Source organism: Nomascus leucogenys, chromosome 2 (genome assembly GCF_006542625.1).
Source record: "Nomascus leucogenys isolate Asia chromosome 2, Asia_NLE_v1, whole genome shotgun sequence".
Lineage (NCBI taxonomy): Eukaryota > Metazoa > Chordata > Mammalia > Primates > Hylobatidae > Nomascus > Nomascus leucogenys.
This window is the reverse complement of record NC_044382.1, coordinates 51,279,655-51,298,016: the sequence shown is the minus strand read 5'-3', so window position 1 is coordinate 51,298,016 and position 18,362 is coordinate 51,279,655. Positions and strand designations below refer to the sequence as shown.

The following is an 18,362-nucleotide window of genomic DNA, read 5'->3' as shown; positions in this document are numbered from 1 at the left end:
ATAGCCAGCCCACGTTTAGAGATTCTGATTCAGCATGTCTGCATTAGAGCCCGGGCATCTTTGTCCTACTCAGGCTCCATGGATGATTCTAAGGTGTATCAAAACTTGAAAATGATTATACACTCAACTTGAAGAAATCACTAATAATAATGAGATCACCTTGAATTTTATTATAGGTTGTCTAACAGCTTATCTCCACGACATTCTGTAAAGTTCTAAGATGTTTTAAAAAATGCTTTTAGAGGAGTATCACTATGTGAGTCAGTGCCTGAATTGTATTGGCTCAGACATTATTTTTCCCACCTTTAAAAAAGATAGGAAATAAAAGTAATAAAGCAAAGGCAGTGCAGTTGCCAGATTTTACCACTTAACTAGAATTAGTTGTTGCTTGGTTGGTCAATAGGCAGTTGTAAGATGGCATGATTGTCACGCTTAAATCTGATTCTCCAGCTCTTTGTATGGTCGTCATTGTCATCTGCCTTCGGGTGTTGCTAAGCAGCATTTCACTATAGCTCCTGCTGAGAAAATTTGCAGCTGCCTGTCAGCTCTGACTTACCGTGCCTGTTTAATGAGAATTATGCTCATGATTTCTTTCCTGGCCTCTTATTCTTTCAGTTCACTGACCCCGTGTTACTCAGTAGGGTGATTTGTTTCTCCTGTGTTTATATCCATTCCCTGAAGACTTTTTCATCCAGACCTTATGTTTTTGTCTCAGGATGCTAGTTGGAAGGGGAAATGGTCTAAAAACTGATATGACTTGAGCTTTTGCACTTAGCTCCCTTTACTCCTAATTAAGGAACAATGGTGTCAGGCTGGTACAAAAATGATTTGTCCCATTAAATTATCTTTCAGCTAAGGTTAAAATGTATCAGGGCAAAAAGAACCACAAGGAAATATTAAATTGCATTTGGTAATGTCACTGCTCGTGATAATATTGGTATATTGTTTTATTTTATTTTATTTTTTTGAGACGGAGTCTCTCTCTGTCGCCCAGGCTGGAGTGCAGTGGCGCAATCTCAGCTCACTGCAACCTCCACCTCCTGGGTTCAAGCGATTCTCCTGCCTCAGCCTTCCAAGGAGCTGGGATTACAGGTGTGCACCATTGTGCCCAGCTAATTTTTGTATTTTTAGTAGAGATGGGGTTTCACCATGTTGGCCAGGCTGATCTTGAACTCCTGACCTCAGGTGATCCACCCACCTTGGCCTCCCATAGTGCTGGGATTACAGGTGTGAGCTACCGTGCCCAGCCATTATTGGTATATTATTTTGAAACACACACATATAGATGAAGAAAATAAGTTAATATAATTTTGTGAATATTATTAGGAATCAAGATTTTTAGCATAAAAAAAAAGAGGTATAAAGTAAAGAACCAGCGCAAAGACCCTATAATTTATTTTATTTTATTTTAAGAGACAGAGTCTCGCTATGTTGCCCAGGCTAGACTTGAATTCCTGGGCTCAAGCAATTCTCCCACCTCAGCCTCCCAAGTAGCTGAGACCACAGGTACACACCACTGTGCCTAGCTTAAAACCCTGTAATACTGAATTTCAGTTGGAAATATTAGTATGAACTCATAGTTTATTTTTTTCTCTTTAAAAAATAGATATTTCCAGCTCAGTCCATTGTCAATCCCAAGAAGCAATGACAACCCAGTGGCAATAAGCATTCTTAGTGACAATTTATAGTTTCTTTTTTTTTTTTTGAGACCAAGTCTGACTCTATCGGCCCAGGCTGGAGTGCAGTGGTGCGATCTTGGCTCACTGCAACCTCCACCTCCCGGGTTCAGGTGATTCTCCTGCCTCAGCCTCCCAAGTAGCTGGGATTACAGGCACATGCCACCACGCCTGGCTAATTTTTGTATTTTTAGTAGAGACGGGGTTTCGCCATGTTGGCCAGGCTGGTCTTGAACTCCTGACCTCAACCAATCCACCTGTCTTCGGCCTCCCAAAGTGCTGGGATTACAGGCATGAGCCACTGTGCCCAGCCCAATTTATAGTTTCTACTAAAAGAATTCTAAGCTCTATATGGAATAAGGTTGATTCGAAGTCTGAGGAATCATACATTTATAAGCCTCAAGGCATCTTGTTGTGCTTAAATACAAGGAAATGACCTAAGATGAATGGGATCATATCTGTAGCACACTGGAGCCAACTTGAAGGGACTCCCATTGCCATAGATAGGACAATTAGATCATTAAAAGGAATAATGCCTGCAACGGTTGAAGTACATCAAAGATATAAAAATCTGAGTCAAAGAAAAAACCCTCATAGGACATCTTTGCGATTGCCAGGGCATCAACTCATTATTTTGTACCTTGATAAGTAAAGGGAAAGAATAAAGCATTTGTCTTGTGTTTCCTGTAGGAATTGTATGTCAGGGTAACCAAATGGTATATGAAGGAAAATCTTTCTTTATAGGAGAATCACAGCTAAAAATTCAAAAAGAAAACTAGAAAATTACATCTTGGCTGGGTGCTATGACTCACGCCTGTAATCTTAGCACTTTGGGAGTCTGAAGCAGGAGGATTGCCTGAGCCCAGGAGTTCAAGACCAGCCTGGGCAACATGGCAAAACCTCACCTCTATTGAAAATACAAAAACTAGACCGGGTGCAGTGGCTCACGCCTGGAATCCCAGCACTTTGGGAGGCTGAGGTGGGCAGATCACTTGAGGCCAGGAGTTTGAGACCAGCCTGGCCAACATGGTGAAACCCCATCTCCACTAAAAATACAAAAAATTAACCAGGCATGGTGGCGCATGCCTATAATCCCAACTACTGGGAGGCTGAAGCAGGAGAATCGCTTGAACTTGGGAGGCGGAGGTTGCAGTGAGCCGAGATCGCACCACTGCACTGCGCTCCAGGCTGGGTGACAAGAGCAAAACTCCATCTCAAAAAACAAAAAAACATTTAAACAATAGGGAAGTTCATGATGTAAAAAATAGGGACTTCTGGTGAAAGACAGTGTACTGAACACGTTTTTTGTTTTTTTTTTTTTTTTTTTTTTGAGACGGAGTCTCACTCTGTCGCCCAGGCTGGAGTGCAGTGGCGTGATCTTGGCTCACTGCAAGCTCTGCCTCCTGAGTTCACGCCATTCTCCTGCCTCAGCCTCTCCGAGTAGCTGGGACTACAGGCACCCGCCACCGCGCCCGGCTAATTTTTTGTATTTTTAGTAGAGACGGGGTTTCACCGTGGTCTCGATCTCCTGACCTTGTGATCCACCCACCTCGGCCTCCCAAAGTGCTGGGATTACAGGCGTGAACCACCGTGCCCGGCCATGAACACATGTTCATGGAAGCCACAGGGACCAACAGAGCAGCAGAGAAGAGACCTAAAAGGTAATAGCCGGCCACGTGTGGTGGCTCACCCCTGTAATCCCAGCACTTTGGGAGGCCGAGGTGAGCGAAGCATTTGAGCCCAGGTGTTCGAGACCAGCCTGATCAACATAGCAAGACCCCATCTCTCAAAAAAAAAAAAAAAAAAAATTAGCAGGGTGTGGTGGCAAGCGCCTGTAATCCCAGCTATTTGGGAGGCTGAGGCATGAAAAATGCTTGAACTCGGGAGGCGGAGGTTGCAGTGAGCCGAGATTGCACCACTGCACTCCAGCTTGAGTGACAGAGTGAGACTCAAAAAAAAAAAAAAGGGGTAATAACAAATGTTGCAAAGTTCAGTGGCAAGATCATAGCTCACTGCAGCCTTCCACCCACTGGGTTCAAGCAATCTTCCCCCCTTAGCCTCTCAAATAGCTGGGACTACAGGCATGCACCACCATGCCCAGCTAATTGTTTTTTGTTTTTTGTTTTTTGTTTTTGAAACAGAGTCTCAATCTGTCGCCCAGGCTGGAGTGCAGCGGCGCAATCTCGTCTTACTGCAATCTGTGCCTCCCGGGTTCAAGCGATTCTCGTGCCTCAGCCTCCCGAGTAGCTAGGATTATAGGCACCCAACACCACGCCTGGCTAATTTTTGTATTTTTAGTAGAGATGGGGTTTCACCATGTTGGCCAGGCTAGTCTCAAACTCCTGACCTCAGGTGATCCACCCGCCTTGGCCTCCCAAAGTGCTGGGATTAGAGGTGTAAGCCACTGTGCCCGGCCTAAATTTTTTTTTTTTTTTTTTGAAAAGAAAAATAAGAAAAAAAGGAGCAGGCTCCTTTTTACTGCAGAACCCTGGATGGACAGGAAGCACTAGATAAGCTCTAAAAATGGAGTTGAATTTAGAGCTTAAAACAGTTTGAAAGGCTATATAGGATTCAGTAAATCCCTTCATTCGTTCCTTCCCTTTGTACAACCACCTCCCCTTCCCAGCAAAAGACTGGAGGTTTACTCTTGAGAGATGTTGAGCCCAAGGGACTCTGAAGTGGGTGGGAGAGGAGGACTGGAGGTTTACTCTTGAGAGATGTTGAGCCCAAGGGACTCTGAACTGGGTGGGAGAGGAGAACTGAAAAATAGGAGGTATAAGTTGAAGTCTGCATCCTCAACAATGAGGCCTCCACCCCTTCCACTCAGGTATCAGAGTCTTGGCAGCAGGTTTAGACACCCCCATAGGACTACTATGAGGATTAAATGAGTTAATACATGTAACGTGTTCAGAATTGTGCTTGGTAAATAGTAAATGTTTAATATTATTATTATTTTTGAGACGGAGTTTCGCTCTTGTTGCCCAGGCTGGAGTGCAATGGCGCGATCTCGGCTTACCACAACCTCTGCCTCCCTGGTTCAAGCGATTTTCCTTCCTCAGCCTCCAGAGTAGCTGGGATTACAGGTGCCTGCAACCACACCCGACTAATTTTTGTATTTTTAGTAGAGATGGGGTTTCTCCATGTTGGTCAGGCTGGTCTCAAACTCCCAACCTCAGGTGATCTGCCTGCCTCAAAGTGCTGGGATTACAGGCATGAGCCACCGTGCCTGGACTTAATGTTATTAATAAACTAAACAGTTTATTATTAAAGCAAACTAAAAGTGGTTGCTTCTGTACAGCCTGAATCAGATGGGAAGAAATGAAGTAGGGCACTGCTATTTTTCACTATAAGCTTTCAGGAATATTTGGCTTTTAAAATTATGTACGTTTATAAGAAGTTTTAAGTAAAAAGTAAAGGTCTGTCCCCACTCTCCACAACATATATAAATTTTAGAACAGGCTTCAGTCACACACCTATTCTTGTGGCTGGAAGCCCCACCAAAATCACAGGAAATGTATAGTAGGGGGAGGAGTTGCTGTCCAAATGGGTAGGGGGTTTTGGGGTTAACACAAAGAAGTTTGGCGGAAAGAGTACTTCATAGATGACAATGATTGTTGGCTATCTCTTTACAGTTAACAGTTCCCTGAGTTTTTTTTTAAACATACATACAAACATAGAAAGTGTCTATTTTAGTAATAGGATCATACTACTTGTTTTGATATCTGTATACACACACACACACATATAGATAGTGGAGGACGGACGCAATGGCTTATGCTTGTTATCCCAGCACTTTGGGAGGCTACTCGGGAGGCTGAAGCAGGAGAATTGCTTGAACCCCGGAGGCGGAGGTCGCAGTGAGCCAAGATCACGCCACTGCACTCCAGCCTGGGCGACAGAGCTAAAACTCTCTCAAAAAAAAAAAAAAAAAAAAGTGGAAAGGCATTTAGAAAAAGTTGGAAGGCTAAATAGTCCTAGTTGAGTAATTTAGGAATGCTTTATATATTTTTTGTTATTGTTGTTAGAGACAGGGTCTCACTCTTTGTTGCCCAGGCTGGAGTGCAGTGGCGAAATAGCTCACTGCAAACTTGAACTCCTTGGCTCATGCAATCCTCCCACCTCAGCTTCCTGGGTAGCCAGGACTACAGATGTGTGCCACTGTACCTGGCTAATTTTTAAATTTTTTGTAGAGACAGGGTCTCACTTTGTTGCCAGGCTGGTCTTGAACTCCTGGCCTAAAGGGATCTCCTGCCTTGGCCTCCCAAAGTATTAGGTTACAGGCGTTAGCCACTGTGCCCAGCTAAGGAGTGCTTTAGAAAACTCCCTGGAGGCAAAATAGTTGGCCCAAGATAGTAGAAACAGTTTCTACCTAGTTTCTCTAGAAAGGGCCAGTGTCCTTGTCTTCTAGTATGAATAAAATCTTAGGGATGGAGGAGGTGGTGAAAACTGCCATAAACAGCATTGTTCATTTCAGTAAGTGGAACTTTTAATAACCTTTCTAGTTTCCTGCGTTGCTTCAGAAGACAAGTGTTAACAAGCCATTCTCCTGACTTTAAGCTTGCAATAAAGATTCTAGCACAGCATGTGATTTGTCCAGAGAATTAAACATGCAAGCTTGCATGTTGTTTGGAGGCTTATTATGACCTTCTCAGCCTTTCCATTTCTAAAATGATTTCTGTCTTTTGAGTCATTAATCCTAAGTATGAGTGTGTGTGTGCATGCATGTGTATTTGTGTGCTGTCATTTATTCAAAGGTGTTTTTACTTAAGGTGATTAATCCAAATGCATTGAAAATGATGCTGACCATATTATTTCTATTTAAAGCTTAGTTGTTAGCCAAATGCTATATAAAATCTTGTCTAGGAACAGTCTTAATCCTTTCAAATATTTAATACTTAAAAAAAGACTCTAGATCAGGGGTCTCCAACCCCCAGGCCATGGACTGGTACTGTTCTATGGCCTGTTAGGAACCGGGCCGCATAACTGGAGGTGAGCAGTGCACAAGTGAGCTTTACCACCTGAGCGCCGCCTTCTATCAGATCAGCAGCAGCATTAGATTCTCATAGGAGCACGAACCCTGTTGTGAACTGTGCGTGTGAGGGATCTAGGTTGCGCAGTCCTTATGAGAATCTAACTAACACCTGATGATCTGAGGTGGAACAGTTTCATCCTGAAACCATTCCCCGCCCCTCTCCCCCTCCTGCCCCTGCCAACCCCGGTGCGTGGAAAAATCGTCTTCCATGAAACCGGTCCCTGATGCCAAAAGGGTTGGGGATCACTACTGTCAATCATTTGCACAGATGGTTCGAAGACACTGGCTTCTAGATGAAATTGAACACTACCCCTCCATTCTTCACTTTCTAGAATCAGACTGTCAAAATGTCGGGAGTGAGTCAGGGCAGGAATCCCTGAGGAGGAAACCTCCTTTTGAGAAGCAGATCCAGGACCCTCTGACATAGTGAGAAAGTAACAGGTCATTTTTTATAAAGAGTTTTTTTTTTAGAGCAGTTTTAGATTCACAACAAAATTGAACAGAAGAGACAGAGATTTCCCTTGCACTCCCTGCACTCACACAACATAGCCTCCTCCATTGTCAACATCTCCCACCAGAGTGATGCATTTTTTGCAGCTGATCAGTCTACATTGACACATCACCACCCAATGTCCATAGTTTACACTAGGGCTCACTCTTGGTGTTGTACAGCCTATGGAGTTGGACAAATTTGTAATGCCCTGTATCTACCATGATGGTATCATACAGAATAGTTTCACCACCCTAAAAATCCTCTATGCTCCACCTGTTCTGTTGTCCCTCTCTCCTCACCCCGGCAACCCTTGATCTTTTTACTGTCTGCATAGTTTTGCCTTTTCCAAAATGTAATATAGTTGAAGTCATACAGCATGTAGCATTTTCAGCTTGGCTTCTTTCCCTTAGTAATATGCATTCGAGTTTCCTCCATGTCTTTTCATAGCTTGATTGCCCATTTTTTGGTGCTGTTTTTCCATTGTTTGGATGTATCACAGTTTATTGATGCATTCACCTACTGAAGGACATCTTGGTTACTTCCAAGTTTTAACAATTATGACTAGAGCTGCTATAAACAACCATGTGCAGGTTTTTGTGTGGACATAAGTTTTCAATTCATTTGGATAAATATCAAGGCAAGCAATGGCTAGATTGTATGGTGAAAGTATGTTTAGTTTTGTAAGAAACTGCCAAACTGTCTGCCAAAGTGGCTGTACCATTTTGCATTCCCAGCAGCAATGAATGAATGAGAGCTCCTGTTGATCTCCATCCTCACCAGCATTCCTGGTGAAATCAGTTCTCTGGATTTTGGCCATTCTATTAGGTGTGTAACAGTATATCACCAATGCTTTCATTTCCAGTTTTCCAGTGACATAGGATGTGGAGCATCTTTTCATATGCTTTTTTGCCATCTGTATATTTTCTTTGGTGAGATGTCGGTTCAGGACTTTTGCTCATTTTTAATTGGGCTCATTTCTTTTCAAGATAGGATCTCTCTCTGTCACACAGGCTGGAGTGCAGTGACACCATCATGGCTTACTGCAGCCTTGACCTCCTGGGCTCAAGCAGTCCTCCCACCCCAGTCTCCTGAGTAGCTGGGACTAGAGGCACTTGCCACTATGCCTGGCTAATTTTTTTTTTTTTTTTTTTTTTTTTTCGAGATGGGGTCTCCCTCTTTTGCCCAGGCTGGAGTGTAGTGGTGCTATCTCAGCTCACTGCAACCTCCACCTCCTGGTTCAAGCGATTCTTCCACCTCAGCCTCCCGAGTAGCTGAGACCACAGGTGCGCCACCATGCCCGGATAATTTTTTGGTAGAGACAGGATTCACCATGTTGGCCAGGCTGGTCTTGACTCCTAACCTCAAGTGATCTACCCACCTGGGCCTCCCAAAGTGCTGGGATTACAGGCGTGAGCCACCGTGCTCAACCCAGGTTTTATTATTGAGCTTTAAGAGTTCTCTGTAAATTTTGGAAAACAGTCTCTTGTCAGACTGTTTTGGATGAATATTTTCTCCCAGTCTGTGGCTTCTCTTTGTATTCTCTTGACAGTGTCTTTCGCAGAGCAGGAATTTTTAACTTCAGTAAAGTCTAGCTTATCATTACTTTCTTTCACGGATTGTGCCTTTGGTGTTGTATCTGAAAAGTCATCACCATACCCAAGATCATCTAGATTTTTCATGTTATCTTCTAGGAGTTTATAATTTTGTATTTTGCATTGCAGTCCGTGATCCATTTTGAGTTAATTTACAAGTCATTTTGCTTTTTAATTTTCAGGCAAAATTCATGAAAAGTAAAGGAAGTTGGAGTAGCATATTAAAACATTTGGAAAAGTATGAATAGGCTTTCTCATTTATTAAGTGTATGGCCTTAAACAAACAACCTTTTAAAGTCTCAGATTCTTCATTTCATAATGAGGATAATAGTACTGACCTTGTAGAGTTGATATGAGAACTAAATGAGATTGTACATGTGAAACACTTGGGAGCTTCCCGCTTGCTGAACATGTGGAGATGCTGGGAGTGAGGCTAGCACAGACAGGGCATGGAAGCTACACCCCCACCCACTTGTCCTATCCATCTATCTGTTCATCTGCGTCCTTTGTAATAACCTTTATAATAAACCGGTAAATGTTTAAAAAAAAAAAAAAAGCAAAACACTGAACATCACACCTGCATGGTAAGTAGCAGTTGTTCTGGATGGTTCTTGCTATCATGATGTAGATGAAGAAGATGAGGATGTAGACATAAGATGTAAGGAGAATTTTGATTTTTTTTTTTCATTCCCGATTGATTCTCAATTCCCTTTTTTTGGTAGGTGGTGGACTTTGTAGCAGCAACATTGCAGAGAGCCTGTGCAAGCCTGGCCCATCAGGCAGAGAGCACCGTGGAATCACAGACGCTGAGCATGTCCATGGGGCTGGTGGCTGTCATGCTAGGAGGAGCTGTTCAGGTGAGTTGTAGACATGAGGCAAGCTTGAATGGAGGGAAGGGAGAAGCGAAATATCAGTTGTTTTCCTTCCATACCCTTGTGAGAAATAAGAATGGATATTGTACATAGGAGAACCTGGATAAAGTAGTTAGTTTGTTAATGAGAATTCTCTCCAAAGTAGAGAACAAGAAAGTTGCACCATTTCTACTCTGTCACCTGAATAGACTTCACTATCAGAAGGGCAGGGTCCTTTCTACCTGTTACAATCTTAATTTGGGAACATCTAGCCTGGTGTTTTGCATCTGTGGTGAATACTAGATTTTCTGGCTCTCACTCTCCAAAGCTCAGCCCTTGTTTCTGCTACTGTTGTTGGGGAAAGTCCTTAGTAACCTGCTGGTTGCATAGGATTCATCTATTTTGAATGCTCCATTTTAGCACAGGATTCATTCTTCATCCCATGTCAGGTAGCATGTTGAAGCTTTGCTTCCAGCCACTTTTAAGTGTATATGTCTTTTACATACCTAATTTATAATTTTTAAATTTATTTTTTGAAACACTACATATTGGCCAGGTGCGGTGGCTCACTGAGCCTGTAATCCCAACACTTTGGGAGGCCGAGGTTGGTGAATCACCTGAGGTCAGGAGTTTGAGACCAGCCTGGCCAACATGGTGAAACCCTGTCTCTACTAACGAGTGAAACTCCGTCTCAAAAAAAATTAAAAAAACAAACAAACAAAAAAACCTACATATTGCATACTTGTGTGCCACACATACTAAGCTATGATGCTGGGAATACAGCAGGGGACAGGGCAGACCCTCATGAAACTTGCAGTCCAGTAAGGAAGTCAGACACTAAATGACTGTTCAGAAATATACTTAGAATTGAATGAAGGGCCTCAAAAGAGAAGTGGCGGGTACCAAGAGCACATAACATCTAACCTAGGCTGGGAAGATTTCCACCGAGGAAGTGTAAGCATAAGCTAAGATTTAAAGGAAACTCTTCCAAGTAAGGAAAACATCACGTACAAAGGCTTAGAAGCAGCAAAGAGCTTGGTATACATGAGACACTGATAGAAGGCTGTTGTTGGTGAATTGTAGAGACCAAGGGGAAGAGCATGCCTGCAAGGACAAAAGATAGTCAAGGGCTAGACCATGCATGTGTGTGTGACTGGCTGATTACATACCAAGTTAGGTGAGGAGCCTGCAGGAAAGCAGAATAGGCTTAGTGTGAGTCTTATGAAATCTACCCTGCAGCCAGCCTGCTCATAACCCTTAACAATGAGTAGGATACCCTCTGGGAATGGATTTTTGAGCTTGAGGATTCAAATCTGACTGATTCTTGATGTATTAGAGTATACCTTTCACTAGCCTGTCTAGAAGGAAAGGGAATTTTATCTGGGCCTGTTATTAGTGTGAAGCCCATTTCTTGGTAGATTTACTTAGCACTTCTAATATATTTTCCATGTTGTTTAAAAAAAAAACCTTTTGGTTCAGTTTCTAGAGCCATAGTATACCCTTGCTGTTAGAACTATCAATGTTTGGGAGGCCGAGGTGGGCGGATCACGAGGTCAGGAGATCGAGACCATCCTGGCTAACACAGTGAAACTCCGTCTCTACTAAAAATACAAAAAAAAAGGTGGTGGGCGCCTGTAGTCCCAGCTACTCGGGAGGCTGAGGCAGGAGAATGGCGTGAACCCGGGAGGCGGAGGTTGCAGTGGGTGGAGGTTGCAGTGAGCCGAGATCGTGCCACTGCACTCCGGCCTGGGTGACACAGCGAGACTCTGTCTCAAAAAAAAAAAAAAAGAACTATCAAGGAAAGTTTCGGCTGGGCGCGGTGGCTCACGCTTGTAATCCCAGCACTTTGGGAGGCCGAGGCGGGCGGATCACAAGGTCAGCAGATCGAGACCACGGTGAAACCCTGTCTCTACTAAAAATACAAAAAAATTAGCCGGGCGTGCTGGCGGGCACCTGTAGTCCCAGCTACTCAGAGAGGCTGAGGCAGGAGAATGGCGGGAACCCGGGAGGCGGAGCTTGCAGTGAGCCGAGATCGCGCCACTGCACTCCAGCCTGGGAGACAGAGCGAGACTCCATCTCAAAAAAAAAAAAAAAAAAAGGAAAGTTTCACCGATGGAATAATTTTTCTTTTTTCTTTTCTTTTTTTTTTCAGACAGAGTCTTACTCTGTCACCCAGGCTGGAATGCAGTGGCACAATCTCGGCTCACTGCAGCCTCTGCCTCCTGGGTTCAAGCAATTCTCCTGCCTCAGCCTCCCAAGTAGCTGGGATTACAGGCATGCGCCAACATGCCCAGCTATTTTTTTGTATTTATAGTAGAGACAGGGTTTTGCCACGTTGGCCAGGCTAGTCTCGAACCCCTGACCTCAGGTGATCCACCCACCTCGGCCTCCCAAAGTGTTAGGATTACAGGCATGAGCCACCGCACTCGGCTGGAATCATTTTTCTCAAGTTGTATTCTTATTGGATTTAGTTGGCCAAATTGATTTTTGTTTTTTTTGGTTGAATATTAATTTGAATAGTCTTTTTCCACAAGGTAAGAGTGTGCTTTTTTTTTTTTTTTTTGGCTTCTCTTTACTTCACACTTATCATTTCAAACCACATCCCAAATGGAAGATAGATCACAAAAATCTCCATTTCCCTTTCTAGAAGTCCATTGTTGGAGGGCTGGCTGTGCACATTAGTTGTGTTCTAAGACAGACTCACCTGACTGATGTCAAGGTTATACCTTGCAGGCCCCTGCCTTTCTGTGAGCCATCCTGACTCACTGGTTACATCCGGCATTCCTCTGACTTTGCAGTTAGTTAAGTGAACATAAGCACGTCACCCCCTATATCTTTGCCCTAGATCTACTACTTTTTTTCTGTTTGAATCATGGATTTGTAAATGGCTTCTATAGTAATGCTGGATTTTCTTTCTTTGTATTAGAAAAAATGTCATGATTCTGAATTGTGTTTTCAGTTAATCATTGTCAGGCTAACAATATACTGTTTTTTCCTATTTCTTACTAGGATTCGTTGTTTCGGCTAACTAAAAAAGAATCTAACATCATCTGAACCTTTTTTCTTTCTAATTTATGTAATCTAAGTGATTATTAGAACATTGTGTCTGGGAAGAGGAGTTAATTTGGAAAAAGCATATATTTAAGACTGCTGACGACAAAAAAAAAATTAAAAAAAAAAAGGCCAGGCGCGGTGGCTCATGCCTGTAATCCTAGCACTCTGGGAGGCCAAGGCGGGCGGATCACGAGGTCAGGAGTTCAAGACCAGCCTGGCAAACATGGTGAAACCCCATCTCTACTAAAAATACAAAAATCAGCTGGGCTTGGTGGCACGTGCCTGTAATCCCAGCTACTTGGGAGGCTGAGGCAGGAGAATCGCTTGAACCCAGGAGGGGGAGGTTGCAGTGAGCGGAGACTGCGCCACTGCACTCCAGCCTGGCAGCAGAGCGAGACTCCATCTCAAAACAAACAAATACAAAAATTTATAAAAAAAAAAAAAAAGACTGCTGACAAGATAACTGTAATTCCAGGCTCATTTTCTAAATTTCAGAGTTAGTCACCACTAAAAGTATTATACATTGGTTACTCCTGCCTGTCCCCTCAAGAAGTTTCTGCATGATGTTGCATTGTCCGTTGGTCTCTAAAGCACGAAGCTGAGCAGACCATTCTAGACCTTCTTTAGGAAAAACCAAAACCATGTTGTTCCAGGGAGGCACCAGAGCCTCTGGTTAAAAGCTGGGCTCCAGATCTTTAAATCTAGATTCTACTGGGGTGGGGGCCCATTATTGGGAGAGAAAAGGTGCATCTCTTCTCTAAAGGGGAAGGAGTCTTTAGCTTGGTCTTACTCTACACTGCTTAGGTCATGTTTTGTTTTGTTTTTTGTTTTTGTTTTTGTTTTTGTTTTTGTTTTGAGACGGAGTTTTGCTCTTGTTGCCCAGGCTGGAGTGCAATGGCACGATCTCGGCTCACCACAACCTCCGCCTGCTGGGTTCAAGTGATTCTCCTGCCTCAGCCTCCCAATTAGCTGGGATTACAGTCATGCACCACCACGCCTGGCTCATTTTGTATTTTTTTTTTTTAGTAGAGACGGGATTTCTCCGTGTCGGTCAGGCTAGTCCCGAACTCCCGACCTCAGGTGATCTGCCCGCCTCGGCCTTCCAAAGTTCTGGGATTACAGGCGTGAGCCACCGCACCCGGCCTGCTTAGGTCATGTTTTTGATCAAAGGCCATTGCTCAGACTCTTTGGCAGAAAGGTTGCCATGAGCATGGACTGTGTTTTAGGTGCTGTTGACTTACATATTAGAATCATTGCAAACGATTAGAGGCTGGGGTAGACGTAGTGGTAAGCAAGCTAGAGGTCTATTGCAGAATGGAGGAAGGGGAGAGAGGGAAGAGCCGCTGAAATCTGTTGCATGCTGGTGAGGCGAATTGGTTGAATCAGTTCCTGTGCTAGAATGCTGTCCTTTCTCTTCTTCACCGAGCCCAATTTGGGTGCTCTATAGAACTGCTTGGGAAAATTCCCATTATTTCAAGCTGTTATATAGAACTCCAAAGAGCAGACAATCCTTAATTGCTGTTGCTTCCAAGCAGCCTCATTTAGAGATGTCTTACTTTCTGCCATATTTAATAAACCTGCCACAGTAGGTACTTAATTGACAGTTTTTGAATGGATGGATAAATGGAAGGAAGAAAGAATAAAAGGAAGAAAGGAAAGATGATGTCTAATGAAGGAGGCATGATTTGTTTTGTTTTGTTTTGTTTTGTTTTTTCAAAAGAGCATGGGCTCAAAAAGTTGAAAAACACTGCCCTCACCCATAGTGAGCAACCTCCAGATCTGGGCACACCCATGGGAGTGTTGTGAATGTTAGTCATGTGTTATCAGGGGCAAAGGAGAGCCATGCTTCTTGTTTTCACAGGCTTTCACTTGATTATCCTCTAGGTAATCCAGTCTTTTCTCAGAATTTCCCTAGAGTGGAGAGGCATCCTTCAACTGCTTGTATGCAGGTGATCAAACTGGCTAAAAAAGCCCTTACTTGCAAACCACAGTGCCTCCAATTTTACAGTTTAAAAAGAAAATGACTTTCCAGTTAACTAAGCTGACTAGTTCTCTCTAATTCTTTTTACTTTTGAGATTAAACCATCTATTTCTGGAATTGTCTTCATTGTGCTCATTTATACACATCATTAAAGATTTTCAGAGCTTTGGCCAGGTGCCAGTGGCTCACGCCTATAATCCCAGTGCTTTGGGAGGCCGAAGTGGGCGGATCACCTGAGGTCAGGAGTTGCAGACCAGCCCAGCTACTCGGGAGGCTGAGGCAGGAGAATCGCTTGAACCCAAGAGGCGGAAGTTGCAGTGAGCCGAGATCACACCATTGCACTCCAGCCTGGGCAACAAGAGCAAAACTCCCTCTCAAAAAAAAAAAAGGCTCCTCAGCTGGGCATGGTGGCTCATGCCTGTAATCCCAGCACTTTGGGAGGCTGAGGTGGGAAGATCACCTGAGGTCAGGAGTTCAAGACCAGCCTGGCCAAAATGGCAAAACCCCATCTCTACTAAAAATATAAAAAAATTAGCCAGGTGTGGTGGCGGGCGCCTGTCATCCCAGCTACTTGAAAGGCTGAGGCAGGAGAATCGCTTGAACCTGGGAGGTGGAGGATGCAGTGAGCTGAGATCATGCCATTGCACTCCAGCCTGGGTGACAAGAGCGAAACTCCATCTCAAAAAAAAAAAAAAAAAAACTCCTCAGATATCTGCTGCCACCCAGTGCATTTCCCTGGACAACCCCAGGGGCTAGATGTTCAATGAGTAAATACCCCCATGCAGGATGTGGGCACCTGGTTGTCCAGCCCGAGGCCAGGGGTCCCAGGTCACACCCTTGATCAGGGAGGAATCAAGGTGCTTCTGCCATGCCCGGGATTGAGAACTCTGTGGATGCAAAGAGGGGTGGGTGGGAGGCCGGGTGTGGTGGCTTATGCCTGTAATCCCAGCATTTTGGGAGGCTGAGGTGGGCGGATCACATGAGGTCAGGAGTTTGAGGCCAGCCCGGGCAACATGGCAAAACCCTGACTCTACTAAAAATACAAAAATTAGCCAGGTATGGTGGCCGCACCTGGAGTCCCAGCTACTCAAGAGGCTGAGGTGGGGGAATCGCTTGAACCTGGGAGGCAGAGGTTGCAGTGAGCCAAGATTGTGCCACTGCACTCCAGCCTGAGCAATAGAGCAAGACTCTGTCTCAAAAAAAAGAAAAAATTGTGGCTCACGCCTGTAATTTCAGCACTTTGGGAGGCCAAGGCAGGCGGATCACGAGGTCAGGAGATCGAGACCATCCTGGCTAACACAGTGAAACCCTGTCTCTACTAAAAATATAAAAAATTAGCCGGCCGAGGTGGCGGGCGCCTGTAGTCCCAGCTACTGGGGAGGCTGAGACAGGAGAATGGCGTGAACCCCGGGGGGCAGAGCCTGCAGTGAGCCAAGATCGCGCCACTGCACTCCAGCCTGGGTGACAGCGAGACTCTGTCTCAAAAAAAAAGAAAAGAAAAGAAAAGAAAAAATTGCAATTCCCTAATGACTTACGACACTGAGTATGTCTTCCTATGCTTATTTGCATCTGTATGTCTTCTTTGGTAGGGTGTTCTTCTTTGGTAGACCTATCTGTTTAGGTCTTTTGCCCATTTTTAAGTCAGGTTGTTCATTTTCTTACCGAGTTTTAAGAGTTCTTTGTATATTTTGGATATTAGTCCTTTTTCAGGTAAGTCTTTACAAATATTTTCTCTCATTCTTTGTCTTTTCATTCTCTTGACAGTTTCTTTTGCAGAGCAGACATTTTTAATTTTAATAAGGTCCAGGTTTTTAACTGTTTCTTTCATAGATCATGCCTTTAGTGTTGTATTTAAAAGGTCATTGCTTTTAAGAGGTCATCTCCATTTTCTACCACGTTAACTTGTAGGAGTTTTATAGTTTTGTATTTGATAGGTTTATGATCCATTTCAAGTTAATTTTTGTGCAAGGTGCAAGGTCTGTGTCTAGATTCATTTTTTCACATGTGCATGCCAGTTGTTCCAGCACCATTTGTTGAAAAAACTTTCTTTTCTACTGACACTTGTTCCAATTAAAAAAAAAAAAAGACTGTATTTTTTTTTCCCATTTAAAGCCTTTGCTCCTTTGTCAAAGTTCAGTTGACTCTATTTATCTGGGACTATTTCTGGCCTTTCTATTCCGTTCCACTGATCTATTTGTCTTGGCTGGTTTTTTTTTTTTTAGAAGAAATTGTTATATAGAAGAGAAATGAAAAAGAGGCCAAATAGACTATAGATAAATTATTCTCATTTTAGATGCTTTAAAAAAGTCCACAATATAACAGAGGCACTGAATGAAGTTTAGCATAATGATAATACTAGTACAATTATTTGAAAATGTCTTGGCTGGGCACAGTGGCTCATGCCTGTAATCCCAGCACTTTGGAAGGCCAAGGTGGGTGGATCACCTGAGGTTCGGAGTTCAAGACCAGCCTGGCCAACATGGTGAAACCCCATTTCTACTAAAATATAAAAAATTAGCCAGGCATGGTGGCATGTGCCTGTAGTCCCAGCTACTCGGGAGGCTGAGGCAAGAGAATGGCGTGAACCCGGGAGGTGGAGGTTGCAGTGAGCCGAGATTGCACCATTGCACTCCAGCCTAGGCAGCAGAGCGAGACTCTGTCTCCAAAAAGAAAATAAAAAAGTAAAGATAAAAAGGATTTTTTTTTCTTTTTTTTGAGACAGAGTCTCACTCTGTTGCCCAAGCTGGAGGGCAGTGGCGTGATCTCAGCTCAGTGCAACCTCTGCCTCCCGGGTTTAAGCGATTCTCCTGCCTCAGCCTCCCGAGTAGCTGGGACTACAGGCATACGCCACCATGCCCAGCTAATTTTTGTATTTTTAGTAGAGATGGGGTTTCACCATGTTGGCCAATAAAAAGGATTTAAGATCCTTAAGGTATTCAAATTTTCAGGGCCTCCTGAAGCCTCATCTGATAATTTCTCCAGTGTTTTCAAACAGAAAAGTATTACCATTGATTCTTACTTTTCATTGATTGCACATACACCTTTTGGGTGGCAGTAGGTGAGGGGGGTGCTTTCCAGTGAAGACTAGAAAACCTGCTAGACAAATTCTAAAAGAGCTGTAACACTCATGCACCTTTCTTAGTAGTAAGGCATATGGCATTATTCAGACAAAGCTTCCATGGAGAATAAAATGTTATATAATTTTCACTTCCACTTTCCAGAAGAAATCCCTTTCTTCCCATTTTCTCCCTGATCCCTTCCAGATCTATGGTGCACTTGCATACTGACTGGCCACTTTAGATCATGTAGTTAAGAACAGCCTTATCTTTGCAAGGGAGACTGTGTAGGGTATTGGGTGAGAGTGTGGGCTCTGATCCCAGTTTCTTGAGTTCACATCTTACTATCTTCCAGTTTGTGACCTTGGGCATGTTACTTAACCGTTCTGTTTCCACCTGTTTAAAATATAGATAATAATAGTCATTATATCACAGGGATATGAATGTGTGTGTGTGTGTTTTATCTTAGAAACGAACCTGTATATGATAAGTGTCCAATAAATGTTAGGTATGATTATTCAACAAATGGTATTCAGTGCTGGACCCAGGCAATACACTGATTACACCATGAGCAAGATTTGATCCCTACTCGTTTTTCTCAGAATATGTTTCCTGGTGCTCAGGTCA

The 18,362-nt window shown here is 43.6% G+C and overlaps 1 protein-coding gene and 1 non-coding gene across 3 annotated transcripts in view; one reads left to right on the top strand and one right to left on the bottom strand.

The window, feature by feature from the left end:
- Positions 1-18,362, top strand: part of TANGO6 (transport and golgi organization 6 homolog) — a 251,374-nt gene that overhangs the window by 69,495 nt on the left and 163,517 nt on the right. For both annotated transcript variants that reach the window (XR_004026078.1, XM_003262930.4), the window contains exon 12: positions 9,516-9,650. Coding sequence is in view for 1 of the 2 variants with exons in the window: in XM_003262930.4 (XP_003262978.2) it covers positions 9,516-9,650 (135 nt within the window). In the remaining variant the exon portion in view is untranslated. The remainder of the gene's footprint in view (positions 1-9,515; positions 9,651-18,362) is intronic.
- On the bottom strand, positions 17,743-17,806 carry LOC115831849. The gene has a single exon (XR_004027342.1). It is a non-coding gene; the product is annotated as a U7 small nuclear RNA (small nuclear RNA).